The sequence below is a fragment of the Myotis brandtii genome, unplaced genomic scaffold (genome assembly GCF_000412655.1).
Source record: "Myotis brandtii unplaced genomic scaffold, ASM41265v1 scaffold265, whole genome shotgun sequence".
Taxonomy (NCBI): domain Eukaryota; kingdom Metazoa; phylum Chordata; class Mammalia; order Chiroptera; family Vespertilionidae; genus Myotis; species Myotis brandtii.
In genome coordinates this window covers 2,044,973-2,064,180 of record NW_005360086.1, presented here as the reverse complement: position 1 = coordinate 2,064,180, position 19,208 = coordinate 2,044,973, and the positions used below count along the sequence as shown (strand labels likewise).

Genomic DNA, 19,208 nt, shown 5'->3' with positions numbered 1-19,208 from the left:
CGCGAGGCATTTTGCACGTGGAGGTGGATGTTGAAAGGGGGCGGGGTGGGCACGTGTGGGAGGGCGAGGTGGGAGTGGTGTTGGGGAAGCAGCCGCCCCGGCTGCGTTAGTTTAAAATAAAAAGGGTTCTAAGTGGTGGGCAGCTAGCCTCTAGGACCCTTGCGTTCTCTTTTGTGAAATGAAAATCCTCACGTTTCAGAGTTGGAAGGGACGTTAGAGGTCACCCCAAGCCGCCGCCCCCTCTGCAGCCTCTGACAAGTGGTAGGTAGTCTGCCCTCGGCTTCAGCCCCTGCACACGCGGTCCCTGCTGCCCAGGAAAGCCTGCTCCGGGTTTTTGTATGTGTTTTTTTCAGTAGTTCTACTTATTTTCCTGCCCTTAACAGACCCTAGAGTCTCATGCATGTCCTTGTTAGGTTGCTCCCTTTTTTTACTTCTCAAATTTCCTCTCACATCCTCCCCACCCACCCACCGCTCCCTGGCCTGTGTTTTGTGCGCCAGGAAGGAGCGGCAGGGAAGTGGAGAGAGGAGGGCTGGGGGCATGGGGAGGGCCCGCTGAAGAGTTTTGCTGGGTCGGTTTCAAAGGTGCTGGTCTGTCTGTCCGAGAATGATGGGTGCTTTTCTACGGGAAGCTTGGGGATTGCGGCCTGGGGGGGGTTCGGGCTGTTGTCCCTCAATAGAGCATCCTTTTGAAGTTAGAAAGTTTAGCATCATCTGTATAATCACCTTTGCTTTGTTACCTAAACCACTTCCCTTAAGGATGCCTGAGATTGCCTCCTGGGGACAGGAGTGGAGCTGTCAAGCTCCTCTTGGCGGAGGCATCAGAAGACCCCCATCCCTCGCCCTTGTTGGCCTGTGTGTTCCTTTCCAGCTGGTCTTCCTTCTCAGGGCCCCTCCTACACAACGCAACGCTTTCATGGCCGTCTCTGCCCCCCGCCCCCAACTCTTTAATGAGATTTGAGACTTTTGCAACACTTTAATATTTGCTTCGAGTTTGCAATGTGTTTCATGCTCCTTGCAGTGTTATGAGCCAGGATTGAGCACTTGCTAGTAGAGAGTTCAGTTCCTACTATGGTCTGTCCCTGAGCCTCTTTCTAATGTTCTCCTTCACTTGGTGAGCTATATGCTGCCACCAAAAGTAGTTTTGTTGGCTTCAGAATCTTCCTAATATGGTGAAGTGGGAGTTAAGACATAACAGATAAACTGTAGAAGTCATGAATCTGGTCTAAAAGCCATTTTAAACTCCCAGGCCCGTTTAAAATGGTAGAACACCGTGTTTTCTCTCCCCTTTTTAAAATGACTTCGAGACTGTTGCTCTGCTCTAGTGTGCTTAGACTGTGTGGTGTTTTTTTCATGTGTTTACCTCAACACCAAAGAGTGTTTAGAAAGAAAATAGCTGTCTTTTTCACCACCTCCTCGGAATAACAAATTGCTTCTATTTATATAGAACCCCATCCCAGGCTTCTGGACGCCTTGTAAATTATGGCAAAAACTGTCTTAAGTATGGGTTCATAAGTATCTTATTTGGGTCATGTTTTTTAACCATTTAATTTTTAATTTTCTACAAACTTTCACATATGGTATTTCTAAATTTAGTCACTGGAATTTAACATGGCAATGAATACTAGATACTAAAAAAAATTTAATAGAGCTGTATAATTCTGTCTTTAAAGTTTCAAACACTGTAATATGGAGCTCCAAGTTATTTCCTGCTTGCTTTAAACATGAACTGTCATGACTTAAGTTGACTAACTTTGGAGACATTTGCATTCTAAACATACTAGACAGGAACAACTGGTTTTATTTTAAAGGAGACATTGCTGTATTTTATGGCTGGTTATATATTCACTTAATTAGTGTCCAAACCTTCCTAGATGTTCAGGTGCTTCTAGTTCCTCAGTTACATTGGAAGCTAAAACAATTTAACTTGTTAAAACATGACCTAGTAGTCAAAAGGTAAAATTATGCTTAGAAGTGAAAACAATGTTTTAAGGCATAAATACTAAACCACTGAATTACTATAAGCCACAGGAGTTCAGTGGTTTGAGTGGCCACATTCTAAAATTAGACAAGTTTTTTGGTTGCCACTTGTTTCTCAGTCTTTCATCTTTAAACTGTTTGCTAAATAAGATTTAACCATTTCACATTTATAATTTTAAGGTAAGTCGTGAAATGTATCATTAGTTAAAGATAAAAACATCATGACACTAGAAGAGGAAAGACTTAAAATAGTTCAAACAGGCTAGGATATGCCTCCTAACACTAGGATATTCTTAACTAAGATTACTTTTAATTTAATACAGTAATTGCAGCTGGTTTAGATTTAATTTTGTGATTTTTTTAAAAAAATGAACCTTTTATTTAGACCTTTTCCCCCACAAATTTAGAGTTTTCTTGCTTTGCTGGATCCACAAGAGTGGAAAGAAAATAATTATATTAGAATAAATCCTGAATTTGAGGTGAGACGAAATTATATAATAAGAGGGGAATTGGCAGAGTAGGTTAGAATTTCAATTCTTGCCACTAACTAGCTTCATGTGCCTGTTTTCTTATCCTCACAGTTAAAGGGTTGGTGTAGAACCCCCATCATCCCATAGAACTTTCTGCAGTAATGGAAATGCCCTATATCGGTGCTGTCCAGTATAGTAGTCACTAGCCACATGTGGCTATTGAGCACTTAGGGTAGGTAATGCTACTGAGGAACCCGATTGTTTTTCCCCCCACTTCATTGATGTGATCGGTGTACATTTAAATAGCTGCATCTATGCCATATTGGACATATAGATATGCAACAGTATTTCCCAAGCTCAGCTAGTCTCTAGAATCACCTCTTACTGTAGATTTCTTGTAAAAATACAAAACCTCTCTCCTGGAGGTTATCATCCAGTAGGCTTGTAGTGGGGTCTGGGAATATATGTTTTTAATGCATGTCCCACAAAGTTTATCACATTGGCTAGGGAAACACTGCATTAGAAGATTTCTGAGCTCCCTTCTAGTTCTCACTTTAATATTGATAACCTAGCATAGTAGAAATGAGCTCTGGGCAGAGTTGGCAAACTGGCCTGGTTTTAGCTCTGCCGCCTCCTGCCCTGTGATCTTAGGCAAGTTCCCTAATCTCTTGAGCTTCATTTTTCTCATCTAAAATATGGGCTGAAATCTGCCTCCCTCCCTCCTAAGGTTTCTGTAAATTTCTAATCAGATGTGACCATTGTATAAGAAAATGTAAGCTGCTATAAATGATAATTTAAGTGTTATCTTTCCAGGATTCCTTTTTCTTTGTCCCTTTTCACTGTGTTACCCAATTCCTACTTCATTCTTAAAGAACCGGTTGTATACAGTATTTCTTAATTAATACAGTAATTTCTTGTCTTCCCCACTGTTTGGCCATAGTTTTGCCGTCTAGTCCTAGGACATACTAAACCTAACACTTTTTTGTATTTCTGGTGCTTAGCATAATAATTTGTATCTATTGCTCAATAAGTATTGGTTAATACCACCTATTACTTTAATTTTAGGTTTCAAAACTTTAATTAGTTAGTTTCAGATTATTTTATACACCAGAAAAATAACCTCCTGTGTCCCCATAGGTGTTTAACCTTTTTTTTTTAGAGAGAGGAAAAGAGAGGGAGGGGGGGAGGGAGGGAGGGAAACAAACATCGATGTGAAAACAAGAAACATCGATCTGTTGCCTCCTGTATTCACCCCAATCCAGGATTGAACCCTCCAACCTGGTTATGTGCCCTGACCAGGAATCAAACAGGTGACCCTTTGGTGCACAGGACAATGCTCAACCAACTGAGCCAGGGTGATTGTTTCATTACTAATTACCCATAGTTATTATTGCTTAGTGATTATATATCTTTTGAGCAACTAGCTCCAAATATGTTTTTAAAAGATAAGCACCAAGAGAATACCATCAGTTTACATTAGTATTTTTAGGTTATATCTAGCCAACCTGTTGCTGAATAACCTGTTTAACTTGTTTTCGCTATATTAACATATTAATAAATAATATCGTTCAATCACTCAGACTGCATTTGCACTACAGCTTTAGTATGAATTCTGTCATTTGGGTAAATTGATAGCTAATGATGATCTTTAAGACCCTCTAGGCTACTATGTTTCAGACGTAATTTTGACATGGTTGTCTTATTTTTAATAGCTTTTCAGGTTCATACTTAAGGATTCATAGCTTTCTTCTGAAGAACTGAAAGTCCATTCATGTGAATTATTTATTTTATCATACATCCTTTCTGTGTGGTAAGTGGTATTTTCCTTATTTTGAAGAGACGGAAACTGAGACCCAAGTTATTGTTAATATCCAAAGTCATAAGTGATAGAACCGGAACCCAAAGAAGTAGAAATTTGTATTTCTTATAGATCAAGGAGTAGCTTCCTTTTGCTCACTGTTACTTTAAATCTTAGAGTATAGTTATGTAATATATTGACCTCTCCTGTCATTCCCTGGGTACTTTTCACTTTCTCTAGGTAGGTTATTCAGGATATTAATTTCCATTTCCTCCTGATAATATCATTAACCTGAGTTTATTTCACATTGAACTTGTGGGAAACAAAAACTCAGTAATCCCAAATCCTTACCATTTATTTTCCTCCTAATAGTAAGCTTAGAAAGAATGAAGACATACCTGTTTAGGCTGGTGAATTGTATCACTATGCTGGACTGTGCTTTTCATCTTATGGTGGAATGGGGAAGAGACCATAAGAGCTAAATAGCTCTTTAATCTTCTACTGAGTCCAGTCATTATAGCATATCTATTAATTTTTATTTTGAATTTTGTAAGTTCACACATAAAATTTTCAAATTTAACGACTTAGGACAAAATATAAAACTTGGAAAATTATGTGGGCCACGCTACTAGTTTGGGTAATAGATGTTAACTGTTAATGAGTTTATTCATATCGAAATTATACTATTATTGTTTGCATATTTATACATTTAGAATCTCAAATCTTTTCTGTAAAATGTCTCCTAGAAACTTTTAGACTTTCATTGGAACTTTTGTTAGATTATCCAACAAGTTAGTGGCTGTATCTTTTAATTACTTTGTAGATTTTATAGGGGGGAAGGTTCATCAGGGTGACAGTTATAGTAGGAAAATGAAATTCTACTGATTTGTGACTCCTCACATTTTGCCACTATAAAAGCTTGTGTTTACTTTTTGCTGTTTAAAAAAAGAAAATGAAAAATATAAAAATGTTTAAATCATTCTCCCATCCCATTCTCACCCTGTTAAGAGTTTAGCTTTTCCTTCTAGTGTCTTTCTAAAATCCATATATAAACAAGCAATCTCTGCATACACCAGCATATATAAAGTGAGTTGTGCTATTCATCACTTACAGTTTATGTTTTTCACTTTTACCTATTGCTAATCGTTCTCCTAATGATGGTGAGTTTTTTAATTATTACGTTATTGCTGCAAGAAACCTTTCCACATAGATTCTTGTGTCCTGGAGGCAGATTTGTAAAGGTGGAATTACATGGTCAAAAGGTTTTCATAAATAATGTCAAGTTGCGTTCCAAAAAGATGGCATAAATTTGCCTTCCTACATAAATTTGCCAGTGCCAGATGTCTCTCAAATTTTATTAGTTTCATGAATTTTCAAAATGTAGTTTATACTTTAAAAATGAACAGTTATTTTTGTAAAAGACATGCATTTGATAGTACAATATTAAACAGTGATAAAAGTACTGCCAAAAAAATATCAATTGTAGCAATCCTTTTCCCAATTCAGCTCTCTTGAGACCAACTACTTTTAATTCATTTAGCTTTTTTATCTAGTATTTACCTCCATTATTCTAAATATTAGGTTTATATTACTCAGTGCATGAATTTTAGATATTCTCTTTTTACTTCCACTGTGTTGGGTGAAGAGTCACCATATATGCTCAAAAGTAGGTGAGGTTTCCCCACCTGCAGTCATCCCATCACCTTATATTCAAGGACTTAGTCACTTAACACAAGTTTTCAGTTTTATTTGATCCTTGTTTTCTAAGCATGCGGATGTTAAATAACAGAACCATAATTAAGAAAAAAGAGAAGAGCAGTTAAAATTTAACCCAGATTTAAGATCATTCCTCTGACTCATATTATTAGTGTTCATTTTAGCTGTATGGCCTTGGCCAAATTGCTTAGTCTATTTGAGCCTCTACTTCCTCATCTATAAAATGGGAGTAATAGTACTTATAAAGGTTAAATATATCACTACACATTAAGTACTTAGACTGTGCCTAACACTAAGTGTCCTATAAATGTTAACTGTATTAATAATTATGAGACCTTTGCAAGTCACCATAAAAAGTAATCCTGTAAGATGTTATTATGAAATTTACAAATAAACCCCTATAGGGCAAACTATGTTTCTGAACCAAATGAGATAAAAATGAAGAAGACTTACTCTGGAAAACTGTTAGATGATACAAAAAGTGAATCTAATGACAGTTGAAGTATTTTAGAAAGTGACAAAAGCAGTATTTCTAAAATAATATATTCTAATATACTACTTAAATATGCATGTGTAGACTTCTAGGTCTAGCCTGATCCAATTTTCCCACCCACTTTTCTACAAACCTATAAAACCAACAAAGAGCACATATAAATCAAACACTACCTGTGCCTTCAGTATTATTAAGAAACAGTTTAACACAACCTTCAGATTACCTATAAGTAGAGAAGTAAATCAGATTCTAAGAGCTCCTTCTGCTCTTTACTGTGGATGTGAAGAGTGAGTGAGGGAAAGCTTAACAGGTTCACTGAAAAAGTTTAGGGGCATGGAAGATTTAGATGAAGCACAAAATATCAGTTCCAAGAGAAAAATTCCAACACTAAGTTCCAAAATACTGAATACAGGTTTGAAATTTGATAGTTTTTAGCTCTAACCACAGAGAAGAACTTGAAAGTAATCTACCGAAATGGATAGCCTTAAATTAAAAGCATTGCTTCATAGGGAAGGGGTGAAGATATGGAGACTTGGAGAAATGGTAGTGAAGAGAAAGAAAAGGGGAAAAAAATTAATGATGCTTCAGGAAAAGAAAGAGAAAGTAAACTTAAGATGTATTCATGGACTAGGAACTCTGACCATGAAATGAATCGAAAGAGAAAAGAGTGGACCATCTCCATACAGAACTGCTCTAAGAAAGAAACAGTGTGAATCAAAGCATTTCAATTGATGGGGGAGGTGGGAAGGGGGAGCAACACCTTGAATCAGAAATATAAAAGTATAAAGAAAGGAACGAACAATAGGAAGAAATCAACTTAAAGTAGATCAAACTCAGAAAAGTGAAGGAAAAAAGATGAAAAAAGTCAGAAATGAAGACCAGTTATAATAAAGTTCCCACTGAACAATAGATTCCAATGTGAATATAATAAAATACATTGAAGAAAAGCAGGAAAACAATCCAGAAAATGAGATTCATTTTTTTGTTATTTGACAGTTTAAATGGAAGATGGGTCTAAAAAAACCTAATGTGGCCTGGCCAGTGTGATTTGGTAGTTGGGCGTCAACCTATAAATTAGGAGGTCACAGTTCGATTCCCAGTCAGGGCGCATGCCTGGGTTGTGGGCTCGATCCCCAGTGTAGGGCATGCAGGAGGCAACCGATTAATGATTCACCCTCATCATTGATGTTTCTTTCTATCTCTCCCTCTCCCTTCCTCTCTGAAATCAATAAAAATATTTTAAATCTAATGTGTGTAATTATTGTCCCTAATAAGGAAAAAAAGTATAATATTTAAAACTATCATCGAAGAAAACTCTGGAAATAAAAGATCTGAATCTGAACATCAAAAGTTCATATCAGAAGATAAACTCAACAGTAGAGCAACATGAGGAAAGAAAATGCTAACCAATGATTTTATATTCAGTCAACTGCCCTTTAAATGTCAAGACTGTAGAAAAACAATTTTGACTATGCCAAGAACTCAGGGAATACTGTACTCACTAGCCCTTCCTGAAGAAATTTAAGGGCTCAATATCATTAGGAAGAGGTGTTTGGGAAATTTTCTGCAAAAAGATTGACAGTGAATACTTCATGTATTTTGTTTTGTTTTTTAGCCCAAGAAATTTTGGGTTTCAACAAAGAACCATTCGCCTGAATATTTATATTGATGAGGAAGTGAGCGTACACAGACCTCATCTTGTAACACCAATGTAACATCCTTGATCATCACATTCTGTACATGACTGCAGATAGTGTGAACAGGAGCCAGTTCACTTCTAGTTCCCCACTACTGGTCAACCCTCTTTTTTCTTCCAAGGAGACCGAGTTCTAGATTGACCTTCACAATAACTGCATCCCTGAATTCAGAGTGAGGTCAACATTTTCTGGAATGTTGACAGTCTGATTGCTGAGAATGGTCTTATCCTCACCATAGATGCAGCAAAAAAGGAGTTTTGTTTATCTTTTTGAACTAAGATTAAAATCAAGAGTAGGGACATAACTAGAAGAATAGTACCTAACTGTTACTGCATTTTGAGTGTTAGGGGCAACCCTACACTGAGCAAGCTTATTAGAACCATTTTTCCAATAGAATTTGATCATTTTGTGTCTCTGTGTCACATTTTGGTAATTCTTGTAACATTTCAAACTTTTTCATTATTTTTTAAATACATATTTTTATTGAATTCAGAGAGGAAGAGAGAGGGAGAAACATCAATGATGAGAGATAATCATTGATTGGCCACCACCTGCATGCCCCCTACTGGGGATCGAGCCCACAACCCGGGCATGTGCCTCAACTGGAATGGAACCTGGGACCCTTCAGTCTGCAGGCCGACGCTCTATCCACTAAGCCAAACCAGCTAGGGCAAACTTTTTCATTATTTATTGTGATCTGTGATCAGTGATCTTTGACATTACTATTGTAATTGCTTTAGGGAGCCAGCAACCACACCTATGCCAGACAGCAAACTTAATTGATAAATATTGTGTAAGTTCTGATGGGTCATTCCCCATCTTCCTGCCCTGGGCCTCCTTAGTCTGAGACAACAATATTGAAATTAGGCCAATTAATAACCCTATAATGGCCTCTAAGTATTCAAGTGAAAGGAAGAGTTGCACACCTCTCACTCAAAATCTAGAAATGATTAAGCTTACTGAGAAGGGCATGTCAAAAGCTAGGCCTCTTGCCCAGCTGGCATGGCTCAGTGGCTGAACATCGACCTATGAACCAGGAGGTTAAGGTTTGATTCCCCATCAGGGCACATGCCTGAATTGTGGGATCGATCCCCAGTGTGGAGCATGCTGGAGCCAGCTGACCAATGATTCTCATCATTGACGTTTCTATCTCTCTATCCCTCTCCCTTCCTCTCTGAAATCAATAAAAATATATTTTTGTAAAAAGCTAGGGCTCTTGTGCCATAGAGCCAAGTTGTGAATGCAAAGGAAAAAGTCTTGAAGTTTGAAAGTGCTGTTCCAGTGAACATACAAATGTTATGAAAGTGAAACAGCCTTGTTATGGAGCAAATTTTAGTGGTCTGGATAGAAGATCAAACCAAGTACAACATTCCTTTAAGCCAAAACCTAACCTAAAGCAAGGCCCTAACTCTCTTGCAGTGTAGGAAGGCTGAGAGTGATGGGGACACTGCAGAAGTTAGAAGCTAGCAAATGCTGGTTCATAAGGTTTAAGGAAAGAAGCCTTCTCCATAACAGAAGTGCAAGATGAAACAGCAAAGTGCTGATGTAAAAGCTGCAACAAGCTGTGCAGAAGACCTAGCTACGACAATGAAGATGGCTACACTACACAACACATTTTCAGTGGAAACAGCCTTATATTGGAAGGAGATGCCATTTAGGACTTCCATAGCGAGAGAAGAGAAGTCACTGCCTAGCTTCGAAGGCAGGCTGACTCTCTTGTTAGGGTCTAATTCAGATGGTGAGAATTGAAGCCAGTGCTCACTTACCATTCTGAAAATCCTAGGGCCCTTAAGAATTATGTGAAACCTATTCTCACTATAAGTGGAACAACAAAGCCTGGATGGCTGCACATCTATTTACAATAACTGGGTATTTTAAACCTGTTGAGACCTGCTCAGGAAAAAAATAGTAATTACCTACCCTTTTTGCTCCAAAGTGACATTTTATGTATTAATTTGAGAGAGAAATATCAATTTGTTGTTCTTATTTATGAATTCATTGGTTGATTCTTGTATGTTCCCTGACTGGGGATTGAACCCACAACCTTGGCGTATTGAGATGACGCTCTAACTGACTCTGCTACCCAGGCAGGGCTCCAAAGTGGCTTTTAAAAGAATCAGGTGCCTATACTTCTATATAAGAATTTCTGGTGCCAAGAATTAACCAATCAGATGCAACCTTATTATGTAATGTTACCAATAAGATGCTACTCTATTATATCACATATATACTTACGGTTCAAGACACACTGGGCAATTATTGTTGTGTTGGCTGTTGTCATTTTTGAATTTGACAGTCTAAGGAAAAAGAGGTCAATGACTAAATAGTTAGATATTGCATGTTTTAAAAATTCTTGCAGCACACTGGTTGAAATTGCTTGTCTAGACCAGTGGTCGGCAAACTGCGGCTTGTGAGCCACATGCGGCTCTTTGGCCCCTTGAGTGTGGCTCTTCCTAAGCCTTAGGAGTACCCTAATTAAGTTAATAACAATGCACCTACCTATATAGTTTAAGTTTAAAAAATTTGGCTCTCAAAAGAAATTTTAATCGTTGTACTGTTGATATTTGGCTCTGTTGACTAATGAGTTTGCCGACCACTGGTCTAGACGTTGGCAGTTTTAGAGATTAAATGCAAATTTAAATGTTGTGTGTATTTTAGCACAAATTTTTTTAAATCAACTGATGTAATCTCTTTTATAGAGAAGTGACACACCCAGTTTATGGCAAAACTTGAATTACAGGATGAGCTTCTGATTCAGTCTGTGTTCTTACCATCATTATTGTTATTCTTGTTAGCTAACATTGTAGCTAATAAATTTGTGTCTCAGATAAGTGGAGGACTCCATTTTGACACAAACGTTTAGCTTTTCATTATAAAATAAAATTACCATTTCTCAGGGCTAGGTTTTCATTTTTCAAATTCCATTTGCCAAATTTTGAACTAAGGTCTTTTAGGGGGTGTATATAAGTGCTGTGTCATGTATTACTAATTTCTTGTACTTTTAAGATTGAACATTATTCACGATCCCAAAGGAAAAGAAGAGACTCATTCGGGATGTTTGACGGTTATGATAGCTGCAGTGAGGACACAAGTAGCAGCTCCAGCTCTGAGGAGAGTGAAGAGGAAGTTGCTCCTTTACCTTCTAATCTCCCAATTATCAAAAACAATGGACAAGTCTACACGTACCCAGATGGCAAATCTGGCATGGGTGAGTATGAACGCCTCAGCCTTCACCTGCTATACAACTTTATGTTTTAAGGTTATGTTTTGATTCCATATCTTCTGTCATTTCCCTCCCTTAGAATTTTTAAAGGGCAGTTTGAAGAAACTTATAGTTCTAGAGTAGATCATTGGGTTTGTGCTTGATCTCTTTATTTTGTCTACCAACCACCTTCCGGTGGAAAGCAAGTAAAACAAAATGAAAAGAGAAAGCTGTTGAGAAACTTAATGTGGACTTAATTTTAAGATTAGATAATGAAATCTTATGTGATTGAAAGTGTGGAAGATAATACTTATAGATTTGAAAGAGACTTTTCCTCTATGACAATTTCTTGTAAGTTTTCTGTTTTAATACTTCCAGTGATTGGGTATCTAGTGAATATTCTTTATATTAAACCCAAAGTATCTGTGCTCTAACGTCTATCTTTTGGTCTTAATGTTGCTTTTTATTTTTTTTTATATTTTTCTTAATTGATTTCAGAGAGGGAGAGAGAGAGAGAGAATCATTGATCAGCTGTCTCCTGCACACCCCCTACTGGGGATCAAGCCCAGAACCCAGACATATGCCCTGATAAGAATCGATCTGTGACCTCCTAGTTTATGGGTCGACACTCAACCACTGAGCAACACCAGCCAGGCTTAATGTTGCTTTTTAAAGGTACACAGATAATTCTAATTTTTGTACGGTGACATAGTTCTAGCATGTCTCGGGCACACTAAGTAACCATAGTTGCCCTAGCCATTTCTCATAGTAGCACAGGGATTTAATTCTTCAGTGTCCTGCTTGCTTGTTTCTGGGGATACTTTAGATTATACAGTAATAGGGTAACAATTTGTCCAAGACTGTCCTGGATTTAGGATTGAAAGATCCACATCCTGGAAAATACCTCAGGCAAATGGTTGGTCACACGGTGTGATTTGGGCAGAAGGGGGTTCAGTCTTTTCTCTCCCTTCTTTTCAGGACAGTATGTTTCCATTCATGCCAACAAAATTGCTTTAACATTTTTTTAAACTAATACTGAATTTACAAATAACTAAAACCCTTTGATCTGTACCACATGAAATAAACCAATTAAACCAGTCATGTGCTTTTGTGGTTGATCTTTTTTTTAAACCAAGGTATAAGACTTTGAAGCTCTTCAGTAACCTTTTACTTACTAAATTCAGCCATCTTGTGCCCTGGCCTAAAGGCTCAGTTGGTTGGAGTGTTGTCCCTTAACACCCAAAAGGTTATGGGTTCGATTCTAGGTCAGGCACATGCCTAGGTTGTGGGTTCAATCCCCAGTCAGGGTGCTTACAGGAGGCAACTGATCAATGTTTCTCTATCACCCTCTCCCTCTTCTTTTCTCTCCTCGTCCATCCCTCCCTATCTTTCCTATCCCTTTGTCCTCCTCTCCTTCTTTCTCTAAAATCAATTAAAAATAAACTTTAAAAAGGAAAAAAAGAAACACAGTATGACAAATTCTCAAAAAAAAAAATTGAAAAGTACAACCATATAACTAAGCAGTTCCACTCCTGGGTATATTCCTGTTTATATTTTTTGAACTTCAGTTCTTGTGACCCTTCTTCTTTCTGTTCTGCCTTTCACGTTATTGTCCATTAAGCTAATTTACAAAAAGATGCACAATAGTAGAGTTTTGCCCTTTTTAGTTAATAATAGAGCATATATATACCTCAAGCTCGGGCCCTATCCCTTTGTCTTGTCCCTGAACATATCTGGAGAGATTCGTTCTTTTGCCCTTTGCGTTTTTCCAAGAATTGGTTTTTTAGGTATCAATCTCTGCAATATTTTAAAGGCTTACACGATACTTTGTATTATTCCTCAGTTGTGTTACACCTTTCATCTTTTGTTTATAATCTTTTCAAACACTGCAGCTCATAATGTAGATGAAAATGCCTGGCACCTGGTGAGCACTAAGGAAATGTTAGTTGAATCTGACTTAATATTTGTTTGTGTTTTTTGACCCTTTTTAGAGCCTGTCAGACCTTCAGTACTCCTAGCTATGGCATCTTACCAATCTTTTCTCTTAACTTTTGTCTAGGCTTTTTTACCATTTGTATAACAACAGATAGAAGAAATTTTCTATCCTTGAGAAGGAAAATTTTTAAATTAAAACTTTTAGGTAATTGGAGAAATTATTAAACTGTTAGATTAAAATTGATTTTATTATATGATCATGACACCAGTCTTTTTATTTTGTCTATTAGCTACCTGTGAAATGTGTGGGATGGTTGGTGTGCGAGATGCTTTTTACTCCAAAACAAAGCGTTTCTGCAGTGTTTCGTGTTCAAGAAGTTATTCGTCTAATTCCAAGAAGGCAAGCATTTTGGCCAGACTTCAGGTAACGGTACAGAAACCTTCTTATTCTTTATATCTGTTATTTCTATGGCTTTCACTGTTTATCTGTCATTTGATGTGATTCACCGCACTCCACTCTGCCCCATTGGTCAGTTACCATTTTACACCCCACATTTTTAGGAAATAGCTCCCATGTTTGTTCCATCTGTAGAATTGACAATTATTATAAATAGACAAGGCATATTATTCAGAATAAACTGAATTGTATAAGTGGGTAAAAAAACCCTTTTTCTAAATAATTATAAATATAATAAATATCTTTCTATATGCAGAAATCGAAGCCATTTTCCCTCTTGTTTTCTTTTGAGTTAACATTAAGGTAGAATCTTTGAGCATTTGAGGGGATATGATTTCCCTTTGGTTTTATTTTCCCATCATTTTTGCTTTGTACTTTTGATAACAACCCATTTGATACCTTGCCCAAATGTATTTGGTTAATCCAACTAACCTTTTTGAAAACATTCATGATATAGAAGGAAAATCATATTTCTCTGTATATCAATACCTACAAAATAACTGGAGAGTTGACCATTTGTCTAAGATTTACTATTGTAGCATATAAACAATGTTTTAAAGGCATTGCATATCTGATTTTTGTAATATATTTTATTTTTGTGATCACATTTTTCTTATTCTCCTTTAATTTATTACTGTGATCATTACATAGCACTGAAAGGATTATTTAAGTCCCCCAAATTAAGGAAATACATCACTTAGATGTATTTCTATATTTCAGAAAGACAGTGCCTAAAGATCCTGAGCATTGGTCTGTACCCAAATGGATGGCAGTTTGTCACACTGTGAATTTGGCCCATGATCATTTTGTCATTGATCTTTTGCATTAGCGCTAAAGGTATAAACCTCAGTCACTTACTCTTTAAACGTTAAATTATCTTTTCTTACCATATAAATAGCAATGCTTGGCAACCTGCATGAGTGAATAACCACTGGTTTTATCTAGTAAAAGAAAGAATCAAGTATCCACCACAGCCTATATTTTAACATCTTATGGGATGTAATTTTTTATTAACATATTAATTTGCATATTGCTATTTTTGTCTATGCCAGCTCTGCTACCCATATTAGATACCTACATTGTGCCAGAACTCAAGAATACATTTCTCATGTTAAAATTCCTTGTATGTTCCCTCTGCTTTAATAATTTTCTAAACCCTCGATGTTTACTTAAGCAGAATGAGTAGTATGCAATCAAATTAGTTTTTGATGGGGGGGAGGTGAAAAGAATCCTATTTACTTAACTCTTCTTGTTTTAGGGTAAGCCTCCAACAAAGAAAGCAAAAGTTCTTCAGAAACAACCTTTAGTTGCTAAACTAGCCGCATATGCTCAGTATCAAGCTACCTTGCAAAATCAAGCAAAGACTAAAGCAGGTAATGTGAGTGAATGTAATAGAGGTGAAATAATTTGATAGATTCATCTAGTTTTAATTAGTGACATTCTAATTTGGTTTCTAGTAAACTAAGCTATTTCTATGCCCTATTAGCACATGACACTAGGCTTCCCCCGTACTTGTGACAGCGGTACTTGTGACAGCGTCCTTTGTATTAATGGTTTTTATCTGGTTTGGTATTTTTTATGTACTGTTTGTCAGTGCTTTGGGTGGTAGGGAGCGTTGTGAAGGTAATTGGCAAAGAAATAGGACATTCAGCAGGCTTCGGGGGATTGGGTAGAAGCGAGTCAAAAGAGGAAAGGACCGTTCTAATAGGATATTCTCTGGCCGGGAGGTAAATAAGGAGTAAAGTAATGAAAGCCCTACTATTAGGTGGTAGATACTGGATAGACTTAGCCCTGAGGTTCACGTAAGAACTGTGTGGGAATAACAACAAAAGTAGCCATAGCATGTTAGTTATGAACACCTGCTCAGCTGTTCTTTGCTTCTCATAACTGGAGAGCTCTTAATTCACTTCTGAGGAGTATATGTTGTATGTAAAAGAGTTTAACTGCTATTTGTTTGCAAATGTGACTGATGCCAAAATTCATGTTCATCTAGAGAAGTTCTTTAATCTTTACATAAAAACACAACTTTAAAGGTGCTAAGTTAATTTTATATCATTTCACATTTTAAAATAATAGCCTTTTTAAAGATAAAAGATTTGAGAATTGTAATATATCTAAATTTCTTTTTATTTCAACAGTAGTCTCCATGGAAGGTTTCAGCTGGGGTAACTACATCAATAGCAATAGCTTTATAGCAGCTCCAGTTACCTGCTTTAAACATGTGAGTATGGAATTTCTCACCTCAAATTGAAACGCTTATTTATTGCTAAATCTGGAGATACAATAACACCTAAGCATCTTATCCTTAGATCTTTATTTTATACCTTGTAATGGAAATGTTTTTTATTATACCTATCAATAGCTAAAAAATAACTTCTATAAGTTTTATAAGTAAAAGCTTTTTATAAAGAAATTGCAATCTGAAATTATTTTAAACAAGGAAAAATACTAATCTCATCCAATTTTTATATTAAGTTGCTGGTTTTGTATAAAAAGTAGTTATACAGTGGCAATGTCATGTGATTCAACAATAGAAATCATCTATCATGTATGTTACCTAAATCTTTGTGATTTGACCTGATAATTCAGAAAAGAAAGGGTCTGTCTTCCAGTTTTATTTTTGTCTCCAAATGTAAAAGCACCAAAGCACAGAAGGAACTATTAGTAATACAGTATTGTGGGCTGAAATATGTGGTATATAGATCATGCATAACCCATTCCTAGATTTTTTTTTAGCAATTAGATTGTTACAAAGCATCAGAAATTATTCAGTTATGTTTAAAATGTATCTGTTGATAAGTTCTTTCCTTTTGATTCTATTTCTTTTTGATTCAAGAGCCTGTGATAAACTATCTGCATTTTTTTTTCTACAATGCTTTTGTAACCTGACTACAAGTTCAATTTATATATAAAGGTTCTATCTGCTACTGACCATGTATAAAAAAGAGAATTTAGAAAAATAATGAAATTTTGTTGACACTTAACATTTTATTAAGTTAGGGCTATACTTTTAAATAATAGCATGTAAACAAAACTGAGTTTGAGTTCTTGCTGTGGAAATCCAAATGAATTTTCATTCATTCATGGCTAATACAAGATCATGATCAAGGCCAAGCATATTAATTTAGTGGTAGAAATATAAATTAAAGCAAGTTCATTCATTTGCTGGTTTTCTTTCTTGAAAGTACAAGTGTTAAGCCCTTAGTCCTGGTGGCACGGTAACTATCTGAACCAACTTAAGTGGAATCTTAGATACTTATCACAGTGGAACTTGGGTGATTTATTTTGCTGTAATGTTGATAGTGGTGTCCCATTTGTGAAAGCTATTAAATACATGGCAAAAGGAGCTTTAAAGAGAATTGCTAAACAGATCTTTAACTGTCTCTTGGGATAGTTCCTTCTGGTACTAAGAAGCTCAGAATTAGTTTGCTTTCAGTTGTAATAAGTCTTTCATCCCAGATTCCTGGAACACTTGTCTGTTGTCTCCTGAATAGCCTTTATTCTTTACTATCTTTATTTTAATATTGGTTTTTATGTTTCAATATCATAAGCCATGTCTAGCTATTTTATGTAAGTAGTCAAGAATATTTTTTAAATAGCATATCAAAGTCCCAATTTCATGTTTTATTTCACATCCATATCTTTGAATAATAAAACTATATTAAAATTCTTTGTAAGAAAATCTCAATTATAATAATGAAATTGATTTTCTTTTCAACTTTGCTTTATTAAGATTAAAGTATTATCCTATATAATAAAAGGGTAATATGCAAATTGTCCATTCGACCAGAGTTCAACCAGGGGCGGGGCTGGTCCACCAACCTCCTGTGTCCCCCTCTCACCCACCCCCACCCTAGGGCGGGCCAGCCAGACCCCACCATGCACCGGGCCTCTAGTTATATAAATAGAGCATCTAGCTTTAATCGTGTTATCAATAATGAATGCTGTGGCCCTGGCAGGTATGGCTCAGTTGGTTGGAGCATACACCAGAATGTGGTGGGTTCGATTCCTGGTCAGGGCACATATCCAGGTTGCAGGTTCAGTCCCCAGTTGGGGCACTTAGGGAGGCAACCGATCAGTGTTTCTCTCTTATCTGTCTATCTGTATCTCAGTTTCCCCCCTTACCCTCCCTCTCTCTAAAATCATTTTTTTCCTTTTTTCTAAAATCAACTTTAAAATAATAATAATACAGTGGAGACTCCTCTTTTGCACGCAGAGGCGAGGCATCTGTTACCGAGTGCCTTTCTGCTCCACTCATCTTTCTTTACTGCCTTCTCCTTATCAAATAGGAAAAAACTTGGATCGGTAATTTTTAAGTATAAGTACTAATGAGTTTGCTTTGTGGCTTAACCAGCATCTTCATCTGAAACCATTTGGTTTAGATCACACCTCATGCTACACTTGATTTTGTTGTTTAGAGTTGACTCTTCATGGTTCTCCCCCTGAGATAGGTTTTTAGGTCTCCAGGGAGGGTTACTAGCTTTGGCTTTAGAAAACCTACTCTCGGCATCAGCTGGAAACACGAGATCTGCCTAACACTGGTTCATCAGTAGGGCCTGCTTCCTCCAGACTCTATATACGCCTTGTCTTCAACGTGAGCACAGGTTGGGAGCCTTTCCCTGCTAGGGGATTCTTTATTCAAACATAATTTTTAAAAAATCCAATGTGGCCCTAGCTGGTTTGGCTCAGTGGCTAGAACGTCAGCCTATGGGCTGAAGGGTCCCAGGTTCGATTCCAGTCAAGGGCACATGCCTGGGTTGCAGGCTTGATCCCCACTAGGGAGTGTGCAGGAGGCAGCCGATCAATGATTCTCTCTCCTCATTGATGTTTCTATCTCTCTCTCCATCTCTCTAAAAAGAAATCAATAAAAACATACTTAAAAAACAACAACATCCAGTGTGTGACATGGAAGCAGAGTTGTTCTGATTGAACCAGGAATTTGGGGGTGGGGTGTGATAACTGCAGTATTTATGCATAGTGGTTTATACTCAATTACAACAGCATGTGATGTTTTTTATAATTTAGCAATGGAAGTGAAGCTCAGTTGTCATTAAATGTATCTACTTAGAAATCTGTATATTATGGTTGCCACATTTCTTTTTTTTTTTTTCTTTTTTTAAAATATATTTTATTGATTTTTCACAGAGAGGAATAGAGAGTTGGAAACATCGATGAGAGAGAAACATTGATCACTCTTGCACACTCCCTACTGGGGATGTGCCCGCAACCAAGGTACATGCCCTTGACCGGAATCAAACCTGGGACCCTTGAGTCCGCAGGCTGACGCTCTATCCACCGAGCCAAACTGGTTAGGGCGGTTGCCACATTTCTGATGTATCTTTTATTTTATCTAGGTGGTAGTTTTCAGACTTTTTTTTTTTTTTTAAGCATCAGCATTCCCCTTTTCCCTAATAAACATAGCTAGGATAAGAGGAAGCTGTTCTGATTGTCTGAAAGATCTGT

General features: G+C 36.9%; 1 protein-coding gene across 8 annotated transcripts in view; it reads left to right on the top strand.

The window, feature by feature from the left end:
• The window catches only part of MBTD1 (mbt domain containing 1), a 46,341-nt gene that overhangs the window by 1,096 nt on the left and 26,037 nt on the right, over window positions 1-19,208 (top strand). For 2 of the 8 annotated variants that reach the window (XM_005868189.2, XM_005868194.2), the window contains exons 2-7: window positions 200-261; window positions 4,160-4,257; window positions 11,184-11,359; window positions 13,579-13,712; window positions 15,004-15,118; window positions 15,884-15,966. In XM_005868189.2, coding sequence (XP_005868251.1) covers window positions 11,206-11,359; window positions 13,579-13,712; window positions 15,004-15,118; window positions 15,884-15,966 — 486 coding nt within the window. In that variant the 5' untranslated portion in view covers window positions 200-261; window positions 4,160-4,257; window positions 11,184-11,205. Of the gene's footprint in view, window positions 1-199; window positions 262-3,783; window positions 3,803-4,159; window positions 4,258-11,157; window positions 11,360-13,578; window positions 13,719-15,003; window positions 15,119-15,880; window positions 15,967-19,208 lie in introns of those variants that run through there. The other 6 variants (XM_005868188.2, XM_005868192.2, XM_014541191.1 and 3 more) reach the window with 5 other exon arrangements.